Genomic DNA, 14,602 nt, shown 5'->3' on the forward strand with positions numbered 1-14,602 from the left:
CCCCCCCCCCCCCCCCAGTGATACTTTTTCCATTGGTCTTTACATGGAGAATGATTCATAATAATATATAATTGTTTAAATTTATTTTACTTTATATCCGCCATATTGGATCAGCTATTTAATTACTACTTTTTGGACATAAAATGAAAAATAGCGAAGAAAAAAAACCTCAAGATCAAGTTTTGTAAAATAGAATTAAATAGGTTGCGTGTGGGACGATTTTATACCTTACTTTTCGCAAAAGGGATCTTTATCTTTTCGTGACAGTTAGAGCATGAAGAAGTCGTTGCCAAGGGTTGTGTGTGGGGGGGGGGGGCAATCCCATATGTTTCAAGAGAGTATTTCATGTCGAGAATAATTGTTGCAACTCGTATTTAAATATATTTTTATAAAAATATTGGGGTTTCGCTCTTTTAGTTACAACATCGCTAAATTGTTATACAGATACTTTTCGAAGGAGGAGCGCGTGCTGCTGGGAGTCCAACGTAAGAATCTTTATTAAAGAAAAACGATGGACTCAGAAGAGGAAACGTACGATGATGTGGACTCCGGTAACGAATCTAGTGGAGATGACAATATGGAATTCGCTATGGAAATTGAAGCCGCAAATCCCAGAGAGCGAGCCAGCGACGTTGACGATTACCCCTTCGAAGTTCTGTCCACAGAAGAAATTGTCCAACATATGGTGGACTCCATAAAGGAGGTCAACATGGTTGTGGAGGTAAAAAAAAGTTCTGAATTAAGCTTTTACAGCTTTAATTTATTATACAATTATGTTCTTCGGATGATACTCCGAATTTAAAGAATAGTAATTATTTAAACATTTTTGTCCTCTTTATAGTTTTTATATTTTCTAAAGTGTTTTGATACAAAATATCTTATTAATTATTATTGTTACCGTTCAGAATTGTGCATCCATCCTGAAAACGCGTGTTAAAAACATCTATCTCTTATTATATAGCTGATAAAGAAACCGATTGTTTTAGAACGGAAACCTACTTTGTCTTCGTTTTTAAAATAAAAGTAATATTGGAAGCAATTTAATACAGCCTAGAACTGAAAAGCTTCATTTTGGTTCACTTGTAACCTATGTAAAATTTGAAATAGATCGATCAGTATCCTGAGATTCCGCAAGGTTAAACTCAGTTTAATCCGGAAATTTTATTTAGGGTCGGGAATTTTCTTCTTTTATCGAAAAATCTACTTTTTTCTGTTTTATATTTTTATTGTTCAGTCGAGAATCAGACAAAGGAAAATCTGACTGTTTTATTTATGATTTTTATTTTATTTATGATACGTTGGAACAAAAAAGTTTGATAAATTTCGAAAATGTCTTATGCGTAGGAAAATTATAATGAAAATTCAATGAATATATTTTTAATAAATTTGATAGTTACCTTATGATTACTCGTTTATTATATTTGTTCAAATAAATTTTCAGCAGAAAAAATATTTAAACTTTTGTTTCGACTTTAAACATGTTGCACCATGCAAGCAAAAATTTTCATAATAATAGTGATGAATTGGTGCGATCCTATAGAAATGTACCATTATTTTTGCAATATATTTTTAAACAATAGGCAAAGTGACGTCATCCTGGCTCATTTTATCGAGAATACCGATAGTTTTCAAGTTCTTAAGGAGATACAAATCTAACTTATATATTTGGGGTTTGATACTCCTGATAGTTAATTTAGTTTGGATTAATATTTATCACTTCATTCTATGATTGATGATAAGTTTGGTAGGGGAGCGATTGATATTTTATATTATATAATTTTTTTATTACGAAAGGGCAAATAAAAAACTATCGATTGGTGTGAAAAACTAAAAATAGATTTTTTGCGCGTTAGGTTCCTTTTTTCGCGGATGGTCAGAAATAAATAATTGCCAAATTAGAAAAAGAACACTTTAAATTGGTTGGACGAAAAAATGCGTTTTCAGGAAAAACCTGGCATTTCAAGTTGGCTGATTAATTAATTTTTTTTTGACAAAATTTGATTTTTATTCACCTCAAAAAGTAATACTATATTTTATACCTTGGAGATAAAATGACGATTGCCTCCTTTGCATATGATACTTTATGAAACAAAGCTATGATGTAAAAGTTTATCACTTCTGAGATTTGAGGTCATGTCCGTGTTACATAAAATTCACATTCGAAAGTTTATTAATTAATTTATTGGTAATAATGTTGTTATACATTATTTTTATAAACTTCGAAAACTTTCAAATTGCCTTTTCCGGAAAACTCTCCACGAAAAACGCAGTTGCTTGATTTAGTATATGTGGACTTTTGCGGCCTAATCCGCAGGCAGTCCATTGGTTAAGCAAAATATTTTGCCAATTCGTTCCTGATGCTATACGGTATTGTGTGCCTTTAGAAGCCTTCAGGAGCTACCAAGCGATGGTAAATAATCAGACCGGATGAAAAATAAAGTGAAAGTGAGTCCGCAACTAAATCGTATAGCTGAACGGAAGAAGCTTACACTAATGGAGATGACGAGATGTCTCTTGATTGATTTAAACTTGCCAACATCGTTTTAGGCAGCGGCCGTGTTTACAGAAAACTTTGTAAGAAACGAAGATGTCCTTGCAGAATCTGAACGGTAGTACACCTTTAGGGTGATTTAAAAAACATTTTAATTTACGTAAAACTTACTTCTGGTTGAAAATGTAACTTTTCTTTTTAAAAATCAATTATTTGGTTGAAAATTGATATAATGAATTTAAAAAGGAAACTATTTGTTTGAAAATGTATGTACTTTGTTGAAAATTTGTCTTTTTTATCGAAAATTCATCTTTTTGGCATAAAATTCAACTATTCTAGTTGAAGATTCATGATTTTAGTTGAAAATTCGACAATTTTGCTGAAAAGTTGTCTTTTTTAATTAAAAATTCAACTATTCCGTTTAAAATTCATCTGTTATGTTAAAAACTCGATTTTTTTGTAGAAAATTATTTATTTCTTTAAAATTAATTCTTCGTGTTAAAAAATCGTTTTTATCGGGTAAAAATTCAAGTACTCCAGTTAAATATTTATCATTTTATTTAAAAATTCATCTTTTATGTACAATCTCAGGGTGGGTGCTGGACCGGGAAATGACAGTCAATTTATTTCTTGACCGGGAATTTTACAAATTTTCAGAAGAAAAATCTGTCCAAGTTCGATTTCCGCAGTTTTTAAAATAATTAGTTGAATTGATATCTTTTTAAATTATGATATCATTCAGTTTATAATGCGTAATTTGAAAATCTTTTCCGGAAAAATTCTCTATTTTTGATTTTTATTTTTAAGTTTATATTTCTAATTCAAAGCATTTTAACGTGCAGTATTAAAGTCTTAAACAATTATAAAATTAAAAACGTTTAAAGTTGCAAATTTCTAAGAAAAAACAGTTTTATTTTATTAACTGTAAATATAAATAAATGATTTTTAAAATGGATTTGTACTTTAAGTATTAAAAACTGTAAAATAATTGACATAATAAAACGACTCTAAATACGTTGAAAGTTAAAAAAAGTTAAAAGTCTAAATTATTCTATTTTTAACCCTTTCAATTAAAAAAGAAATTGATTAAGAAAAAGGATAATTACTTAATATGTAGCGATATTTGACTTATAATTTAAGACGACTAATTTGAAGCCAAATATTTAAAAGTAAATAATTTGAAACTTAAATGTTTGAAATAGAAAGTTTTTAATTGTTAAAATTTCGGAAAGCTTTTAACATTTTAACGTTACAATTTGTATTGTTCTACTTAATAAAATGTTTAATTCGTAAGCGAAATTGTTGAATTTTGATGTATAAATAATAATTGAAAACGTATTATTTTTAAGAAAATTTGCGTAATTATAAGAAATATTTAGAAGTTTTGAAAAGATTCAAAATTAATTTACAACTTAAAATGATATCTAGTCATTTAAATGAAGTTTGTGAAAAAAAAATCAGAATTTTGAAACATATTTTACACTGAATAAAATTGTCCCTACAACTTTTATAAAATCTTAAAAATTTAAAAAATCCTTCAATTCTTTCCAGGTCGTTTTTAATAATATTGGAATTCTCTTAAGATTTTTTTTGAATATTCTGCTCAAGTCGTTTTTTTAAATGAAGAATCATTTTCAATTTTCCTAGGAAAATTTTCGCAGGATTTTCTATAATTTGTAAGCCAAATTCAATTAATTTTTTAAGTTATTGAGAATTTTGAAAAAAATTTTAAAATAAAGCTAAATTTGATAAAAATTTCAAACTACTTCTAGATTTCTCAAGATTTTGAAATACAATTTAAAAGTTTTTCAAGGATGCTTAAACTATTTAAAATTAAAATAATTTTAATTCTAATTTAAGAACTTTTAAGTTGAAAAAAAAGTATATTTAAAAATATTTATTGGCCTAAAATAACTGAATAATATAATTTTGACCATTTTTAAAGTTCATAGATTTATTCTTTAATTTAGAGTATTGAAAATCCGGTGTTCCATTCAAGAAGCAAGACCATTGACATTCGTTGTCAATTCATAAGAGAGGCCTTGCAATGAGGTAGGATCACTGTGGTTTACATTTGAAGGGTCAGCGGTCTAAACCTGTTAACTGGCATTTCAGAAATTTTACAATGCGAAGGAAAATCGTTGTTATTTGTGCAATGTTCAATATGTTTTAAAACTGTAAAATCTTTTTTGTTAATTTACTAGAGAATAATAATACACGTTAGTTTTATAACATTTGAATCAAAATTGAACCTTGTATGACGATTGAAAGCTATTCATATGTTATCGACAAGGGTTCCGGCGGTCTAAACCTGTTATCTGCAGTATTCTTTCGCTGGTTTTCTATTGTTTTCACGGGCTCGCCTTTTTCTGTGTTATTTTTCATGCCGCGGGCAAGTTTATATGTTATAAGGTTTGGAATCGCATGCTGAACATAGATGTGCTTGCAAAAATTTAAAACAATTTTTTGCAAGAATTTACTGAGTGTTAGTAATCAAGACGCGTCGCTCACCTTCGTCTTTGCAGCTATCTGTAGACGACAATATCAAAGATGACGTCAAAGCAGCCACAAACAGCTTTCGACACACACATGCACTCAACTGGAAATGCGCCCTCACATGTGTCTCACTGGCCTATTATACGAGTAAACTAAACCGATGTGAGAAAAAGGACGGATTTCTCATAACCGCGGACCTATGCTCTAGATAACAGAACGGGATTTTCGAAAATCCATTTAAAAACAAACAAAGAGGAATTTGGCGTTTCGCTTACGGGATAATAACTGCATATAAAAAATGTTCCAGAAAATACCAAAAAATCAATTTTGAAAAAAATGTCAGGTAACAGGCTAAGACCCGAGACTTCATTTGATCAATTGAAATGATGCCCATGTTAGCTCGATGGAAGGTCATTCTGCTCAAAGAAAAGTGTTAAATTCAGTTTTTTATGCAAATGCATGTAGTGTGAATCATTTTGAGAACGAGAAAAATAGCCATGTTATGCTTAAAGGGAAGTGTGGAATATACGTATGGTCAGCTGCGCCCGTGTGCACTGTCCATTATGTATCATTTGTGCTCGTGACGAGCACTTTCCTAAGAGAATTTGTCTTTAGCTTCTCAGAAGTCACCGAGCCACATATATATCGAAAAAAATTTGTTGCATATTTCGTATGGGATGCTGTTGCTATTTTAGTTAACTAATATATCATGTGATATACGCACAAGAAGCTATACCCGGAGAGTACGTCTTTTTTGCGTTTTTCGTACTAAAGATTGCTATACTCAACTCGCTTGAATTCGATCAAGAGAAGCATGGGATTATCCATAAACTACATTACCACTGGGGGGGGGGGGCTCTAACAAAAGCGGCGGTAGGTAACGTGTGAGGGGGGGGGGGTCAAAGTAAAGTTTCATGTATTACACCTTTTAGACTTTAGAGAAATGTTTTTTCTAAATTATATATGTTAACGGTTTCAGTACTTTTCCAGATGGTGAATGATTTCAAGTAGACAATTAATCTTTTTGTTTAAAAGTTTATGTTTTTAGTTAAAAATTAAACTTTTTGGTTCAGAATTCTTCAATTTTGTCAAAAATTAGTCTTTTTTGTGCAGTAAATTAAGCTTTTTGTTTAAAATTAATATTTTGTCTTGAAAACTCAACATTTTGGTTGAGAAGTGTTAAATTTTATTGAAAACACATCTTTTTCGGTAGCAAATTAATATTTTTATTTAAAAATTCATTTTTTTAAGTTGAAAATTCACTTTTTTGTTAAGAATTCTTGAATTCGGTTATGTTGTTTTTTTCAGTAGAAAATTAATCTTTTTTTTTATTCATCTTTTTGGTTTAAAATTTGACAACTAAGTTTTAAAGTCGAACTACTTTCTTAAAAAAATAAAAGCTTTTTTTTAATTCAACTTTTTGGTTGAGACTTCTTGAATTTTGTCAAAAATCCCTCTTTTTTGGTAGTAAATTAATCTTTTTGTTTAAAAGTTCATCTTTTTTAGTTGAAATTCAACTTTTTGGTTGAGAATTTTTGAATTCTATTGAAAATTCGTGTTTTTCTTTTTGTAGTGAATTAATCTTGTTTAAATTTTTAAAAATGAAAATTCAGTTTTTTGGGTTGAAAAATTACTTTTGTAATTAAAAATGTACCCATTACATTGTTGGTCGAAAATGGTTCTGTATTAAGAAAAAATTTAACTTTTTGCTAAAATCGAACTATGTTGTTAAAACATTGTTTTTTGTTTTGTATTTAATTAATCTGGTTTAGTTAAAAGTTCAGCTTTTGGGCTGAGATTTCTTGTATTTTTTTTTATTCTTTTTTTTTGTATAAAATTAACTTTTTTTATCAAAATTTCATATTTTTAATTTGATATTTCAACTGTTTTGTGTAGAAAATTCGTCATTTTTGTCAAAGTTCAATAATTTAGAGAGGAGGGATCAACTATTTGCTAGAAAACACGTTTTTTTTATAAATTACAATTCTTCTTTTTTAAATAAAAGTTTACCTATTCCATTTTTGCTTAAAAATGTATCCTTGTAAGTTTAAAATTTCAATAATACTTGGATTAATTGCTACGTTAAATTCAATAAAGCACTTTTCAACACCTACTCAGAAAACCACTTTCTTATTTTAATTGTTGATATAATACCGAAATTCATCATTCACAACACGTTCATGTATACAATATAGGGATATTGTACAACACAGGTTAAAATTGGAATTGTTAAGAAAACAATTGACTCCCTTGAAAATATCACATCGAAATTATCCTGGAAAAATCTAGATCTTTGCAAACAGATTGGGGTTTTAATCCGTTATCCATTTAAAATTTATTGATAAATATATGCCTAGCATAAATTGTTATTTAATAAGAAATAAGAAAAATCAAACAATGATACTATGGATTTCACTAAATTTGACACAGTTGTTTTGCCTTAGTTTGGAAAAATTACAATGGCTTTGTGATCAACATTAGGCAAAATATATCTGAACTTAATCTAGTATAATAATGATGTAATTTAAATAATGGTTTTATAAAATTAAGTGTAAAAGTTGTTATGCTGCTGACATAGGGCAGGCACGAAGGCGTCTTACAATAAGGTAGAGTATCAAAGTTACTTCGATAGCGACCCAAAATGCAGTGTTCTTTCTAAATATAGACTCGTACATGGATATGACTTTGTTTGGGATGATGTTAACACTTTATTGTCAAAAAACTCAGAAAATGAGGGAATTCATGGGAATATTATTATTAAGAGAAGGGGAAATAATTTCAAAGATAAAAAAAATTAGAGGCATTACGATTTTTTAAAGAATTTTTGGTCTCTTTGAAAAGAGTTTTATTTTGTTCAATTATAATTTTTCCATCGATTTTTTTATTTATTATTGAAGATCAATGCAGATATACGGCATAGAATATACATACTTTGACCAAATAATTACTCAAATTTTTCTAAATAAAGATGTTCATTTTGATGTTACCCAGATGGTTAAAACTGTTAGCACTTAGTACCCTTCTAAATTTTCCCTGATAATAAGGTATACATTAAAGTGGGGTTTCGTTGAGCTTAAAAAAGTTACTAAACTGAAAAATCGCCATCTTTTGTTAAAATAATAAAGCAGACTGTTAAAACTAACGATGTTCTCCAAAGTGCGCCATTATCTAATACAAATTCTGGTAATTTTGTATAAAACTAATGACTTTTATCACTGTTTTGAACTCAGAAATGTTGCTTGTAGAATTTTATAAATAGAAAGAACGATTAAGAGATCAGCGAACTTGATTCCGTAAATATACCGTTTTCTTCAGCCCGTTTTTTTTTAAGAATCTAAATTTTCTTCTGTGCTCTTTCTTTATTAATTGGGATTCTAGGTGCATTCTACATACTATTCGGTAATTAGGGAAGAGGCGGGAAAATCCAGTAATGGAGGCGCCGGACGCAAAAGCGAGTTATCCAGGGTGTTTAGTGACCTTGGAAACCTGGAAAACTCCTTGATTTTTTTACGAAAACCTTGAATTTGATTAATTCTTTTATTTTAACACTAATTTTATCGAAATGCGAAGAGTAATTTAAATCTTTTAGCCTATTATGAAAGAAACATCTCGTTTAGAAAAAATCTTGCTGCTGAACATTTTTTTATTCGACAAGATATAATTGATCTTTTGTTTATTACAGAATAAATAAAGATATTTCAAGGCACTTCTTGTTGAGGTACTCAACTTAAAAATTATAAAAATGATTAGTTTAAAATTATAAAAATGATTAGTTTAAAATGTCGATGTTAATTCTGTTTCAGAATTAGAATACGCCATGGCCATATAACGGATTTTTCGAGGGATTGGCCACTCGGTTTTTGAGTGTACAAAAGATTTCAAAAGGTTACAAAATATTTCTAAAGATTTCAAAATATTTCAAACGTTTCAAAATATTTTTAATATCTTTAAGATTTCATAAAGATTTCACGGATTTTAACGATTTACAAAAGGCGCGCACGCTAGATTTCAATAAAGATTTTACAGCAATTTCACAAACATTGTAAAACTTTAAAGATTTAAAGGATTTCAAAGATTTCAAAAATTTGAAACGACTTAAAGAGGTACATTTCATAAAGATTTGGAACATTTCATAAATATTTAAAAACTTACAAAATAGTTTAAAGATTTTAAAAATGGTATATGGAACTACATTTCTAAGATTTCAAAACATTTCAAAGGTTTTAAACAAGTTCAAAATTGTTTATGAGACATCAAAAGATTTCACTAAGGTTTGTAATAATTTAAATAATTCCGACGAATTCACAACGATTTCAAAAGATTTTATAAAGATTTCAAAGATTTCGAAAATTACACAAAGATTTAAAAACTTTCAAAAGATTTTAAAGATTTCAAAACATTTCAAAGATTTTAAATAACTTCAAATATTTTAGGAGATGTCAAAAGATTTCACAACAGTTCCAAAGATTTCAAAACAATACAATTTAAAAGATTTCAACAAGGGTGCAGCATACAAGATTGCAAGGATTTCAAACCATTTCAAAGATTTTAAACGGTTTAAAAATGTTTGACAAGATTTTTAACGATTACAACAGATTTGCGAAAGATTGCTCAAATATTTTAAAGAATTCTTAAGGATTTCAAAACATTTCAAGAATTTCAAACATTCCAAAAAGGGTACAGTACACCAGATTTCAAAGATTTCAAAACATTCATAAGATATTTAATGATTTCAAAAGGTTTCAGCAAATTTAACAAGATTTGAAAAGATTTTAATAATTTTAAACGAACAGAAAAGATTTCGCGAACAAAGATTAAAGAAACATTTCACAAGTATTTCAAAGATTTTATAAAGATTGAATACAATTTCACAAAGTTTTCGTAGATTTCAAAGCTTTCAAGGACTTAAAAGATTTCAACAAGGGTACAGTATTTGAGATTTCAAATATTTATAATTATTTCAAATATTTTAAACAATATAAAAATTTTTTATAAGGTTTCAAAAAATTTAACAAAGATTTCAAATATTCCAGTAATTTAAAACGAATAGAAAAGACAGAGAAGATTTCACAATTTCTTTAAAGAATTCATAAGGATTTCAAAAGATTCTAAGAAATTCAAACATTTTAAGCAATTTCAAAAGTTTTCAACACATTTGAGAAGATTTCAAAAGATTTCAATGATTTTAAACAAACAAATGATTTCGCCAACAAAGATTAAAGAAAGAGTTCACAAAGGTTTAAGAATTTAAAAATTGTTATGAAAGCTTTGAAAAATGCCAAAAGATTTCACCGAAATTGCAAGCTTTCACTAAGATTTGTAATACTTCACAAAGATTTCAAAAGATTTCAATGATTTTGAAGACATTAAAAGAATTTAAAAATATTCCTAAATATTTTACAAAGACGGCTCATGTTCGCAAAAAATTAAGAATTTTTTTATTTACGATTCGGCTTTCTTTAGACACTTTTTGTCCAATAAAAAATGAAATAGTTCATTTTTTACATGTATGACAAACGTTCATTTCATTTATTTGATGTAAAAAAGGAGATTTGGAACATTTTAATTTCTTGACCTGGAAAAGCTGGAAAAGACCTTGAATTTTGTTCCTAAGAATCGCTAGACACCCTGTTCTTTAATTTGTCTCGCTTCAAACATCCGTCTTAATTTTGTTCTGGATTTAGGTATTAAATTATACCAAGATTCGCATCTGTCACGCACGATACTTTCTGTAGCAAATGCGGAAAATCTTTCATTTGAGAAGCAATAAAAACAATAGCATAAAACCAGTAGTGATGTTCTGTCGACTTCGTCTCAAGCTGGCTATACAGAGTTTGGTTTCCTAACTTTTGCTTCGTGAACTTTTATTTACTGGTGCGGAAAAGTAATTTTGGTTGGAAGAGGGTATGCTCAACGGTGCAAAGTATTACTTTCCAACACGGCATAATAATTCACTAGTTTTCGTTCGCTAAAGATGGGTCGAAAATTAAAAAATCACTCCATATTATCTCAATTCTATGAGTAAAGTCTGTATATCCGATACATTTTAGTGCAATTAAAAAAATAGTCCAATGTTAGAGTTTCTAGACTTACATCTAAAATGATAATGTAGGTTTATAACTTTGAATATTTGTTCCTATCGCCTAACCTTGAAAAGTTTAGATATTAAATATAACAAAAGTATTATTTTTTAATATGTTAATGTAATCGAGAAAGTTACATATGTGGAAACCCACGTTGTTCTTTATTCATGCTTCTTCTAAGGGATGGTTCATTTTTTTAAAGCTGGAAACCCCGGGGATATGGTGTGAAAATAATAATGAACGCCTGAAAATAGTGCTGCATTTCTCGTGCATTCATTTTTAACTAATCAGATCGTCTCGTGTCTAACTTTCTATCAACTTCAACTGATAATTTCGGAAAAATCATAATTGTTATAATAAAAGTGACTTTTGCAGTTAATTAAATATACATTTGTAAAAATGGAAATCGATCCTATAGAATAGAGCCTACCTACTGGAGATTTATCCAAGAAAAGCCTTAACTGCACTAAATCTAGCAGGTCAGCTCGTATCACAAATACGCTTCAAAGTTAATTTCAATTTTTTGCTCAAACGTTTCCATCGGGACGTTGAACCAGAAAAAAATTATGCAATATTTGTATAATACCAAAAAATGTTATCATCCTTGGGGTAACAGAAGCCGTATTACACTCCTTGATATTTTCCATACATGTTTGACCCATTATCATATCCTTGACCTCTAAAATCCTCAATATATAAAGTTATCTTTTTCTATTTCTTGCAAAATTTCTGTTGCCAGACCTAATCCGGGGTTTTCGTGAGATTCTATAAAATCAATAAAACTCTCCTCTACAGTTACTTTTTTTTATAATCTACATGAACTTTTCGAATAATTTCAAACATTTGTTCTTTTCTTGAGATATATCGTGTGCAATCAAATAAAATAGAAATATATTTGGCACGTTTTATTTGATCAATGATCACTTTTGAAACCTTATTCCCTAATAATTTAATGATTTCATTTTAAATTTTCAGCGAAAAATAAGATACGGAACCTTTTATGTGACTATAATTACTATTTTTTTTTTAATTTGATTATGATGACTAGCAAATTCAATTAAATTCAAGAAAATAACTGCTTGAGGATTTACAATTTGTTCGTTTGAACTTCTAAGTCCCGGATTATTTGATGCACAGAATAAAATAGCGTCAACAATTAATTTTAAAACTTCACGCCACTTCTTTTTTTTCTAATTCAATTTGACTAGTAACGTAATCATCAATTAATTTTTTCTCTTTAATATTCTTCTCAAGAAGCTTCCATTTAACATAGTTGTTACGGTGGGCAATAGAATTTTCATGATCTGGCATTGTAGGACCTTAGTGTTTCCAGTCATTAAATCCTTCTGTCGATTTCGTTAAAGGCAAAACAAAATTTTCTAAAATAATTTTTAGAATGTTCCAACCAGTCTGCTCCTCCCTGGGCTTGCGGCCCGCTCGCCCTACCCTCGTCGTTACGGCTCTGTAATTGGCGGATGATTTTGGTTGAAAATTCGTCTTTCTGGCTTGAAAATTATTTTGTAAAAAGTTCAACTACTTGGTTGAAAAATAAATGTTCGGTTGAGAATTCAGCAATTTCCTTGAAACTATTGTTTTTTTGTTTGTTGAAAATTGTTTCTTTATTAACTCAAAATTTATCGACCCTAGTTTTGGTTGAAATTTCCACTATTTTGGTCGAAACTTGAACTATTTGATTAAAAATTAAATTTTAAGTTGAGAATTCAACAATTAAATTGAAAACATTTTGTTCAATTAAGTCTTTTTAACTGAAAATTCAACTATCCTATTTTTGGTTGAAAATTCATCTTTCTGGCTTTAAAATTAAACCATTTTGTTTCTGGTAGAAGGTTTAACTATTGGTTAAAAATTAAATTTTCTGTTGAGAAATCAACAATTTGATTGAAAATATTTTTTTTATTTATTTTTTTACTGATAATTATAATCCTATTTTTGTTTGGAAATTCACCCTGTTTGGTTGAAAATTCCTTTTTCTGCCTTGAAAATTCAAAAATTTGGTTAAAAATTCAATTATTTGGTTAAAAATTAAATTTTCTATTGAAAATTCAAAAATTTGATTGAAAAAACATTTTTTTAATTAATTTTTTTTACTGAAAATTTAACTATCCTATTTTTGGTTGAAAATTCATCCTATTTAATTGAAAATTCGTCTTCCTGGCTTAAAAATTCAGCTATTTTGTTTTTGGTAGAAAATTCAAATATTTGGTGAAAAATTAAGTTTTCTGTTGAGAATTAAACAATTTGATTACAAATATTGTTTTTTTTTTGTTTGTTTGAGATTAATTTGTTTAAAAAATGTAGCTATCCTATTTTGGCATAACATTAAACTGTTTAGATAAAATTAAATTTTTTGTTGAGAATTTAACAATTTGATTGAAAATATTATTTTTTTGTTGAAAATTAATTTTTTTCTATTTGAAAATTTATCGATCCGATTTTTGGTTAAAAATCCATTCTTTTTGGATGAAAATTCCACTATTTTGGTCGAAACTTGAAATATTTGGTTAAAAAATAAATTTTCTGTTGAGAATGCAACAATTTGATTGAAAATTTTTTTTTTTTTGTGTTGAAAATTAATTTGCTTACACTAAAAAATGTGAGTATCGTTTTTTTGTTGAAAATTCGTTCTTATTCAAAATTCAACTATTTTTATAGAAAGTTGAACTAATTGGTAAAAAATTAAATTTTTTGTTGAGGATTCAACAATTTGAAAATATTGTTTTTTTTAACTTAATTTTTTTTATCTGAAAATTTAACCATCTTGTTTTTGTTTTAAAATTCATCTTTTAGGGTTGACACTTCAACTATTTTGATAAAAAGTTTAACTATTAGGTTACAAATTAAATTATCTGTTGAGAAATCAACAATTTGATTGAAAATATATTTTTTTTTATTGAAAATGATTATCCCATTTTGGTTTGAAAATTCTTCCTTTTTTTGGTTGAAAATTCAACTATTTGGTTAAAAATTCAATTTTCTTCTGAAAATTTAACAATTTTATTGAAAACACTTTTTTTAATTAATTTTTTTACTACAAATTTAACTATCCTACTTTTGGTTTAAAATTCATCCTGTTTGATTGAAAATTCGTCTTTTTTTGTTGAAAATTAATTTTTTTCTATCTGGAAATTTATGGATCCTATTTTTGGTTGAAAATCCATTCTTTTTGGTTGAAAATTCCTCTGTTGAGAATGAAATAATTTGATTGAAAATATTGTTTTTTTTTGTTGAAACTTAATTTTTTTAAACTAAAAAAATGTAACTCCTTTTTTTGTTGAAAATTCGTCCTTTTTTGTTCAAAATTCAACTATTTTGATAGAAAGTTGAACTTATCCTTTTTACTTTTGTTGAAACTTAATTTTTTTATGAAAAAATGTAACTATCCAGTGTGTATACAGAAGAAGAGGGGAAGAGGAAGGCTGGAGAGTAATAAGGAGGTGGATGGAGGAAAAGAAGGAAGAATTGGTTTTAAAAGGGGGGGGGGGCTTAAATGCATGGACTGGCGAACAAGGGG

At 28.1% G+C, this 14,602-nt stretch overlaps 1 protein-coding gene across 4 annotated transcripts in view; it reads left to right on the forward strand.

Annotated features, from left to right (window-relative positions):
* The window catches only part of LOC117183158 (E3 ubiquitin-protein ligase ARIH1), a 56,600-nt gene that overhangs the window by 8,921 nt on the left and 33,077 nt on the right, over positions 1-14,602 (forward strand). For 2 of the 4 annotated variants that reach the window (XM_033376383.1, XM_033351145.1), the window contains exon 2: positions 445-721. The exons of 1 other annotated variant lie outside the window; for it this stretch is intronic. In XM_033376383.1, coding sequence (XP_033232274.1) covers positions 512-721 — 210 coding nt within the window. In that variant the 5' untranslated portion in view covers positions 445-511. Of the gene's footprint in view, positions 1-444; positions 722-2,443; positions 2,610-14,602 lie in introns of those variants that run through there. One more of the 4 variants, XM_033351163.1, reaches the window with a different exon arrangement.

The sequence above is a fragment of the Belonocnema kinseyi genome, chromosome 1 (assembly GCF_010883055.1).
Source record: "Belonocnema kinseyi isolate 2016_QV_RU_SX_M_011 chromosome 1, B_treatae_v1, whole genome shotgun sequence".
Lineage (NCBI taxonomy): Eukaryota > Metazoa > Arthropoda > Insecta > Hymenoptera > Cynipidae > Belonocnema > Belonocnema kinseyi.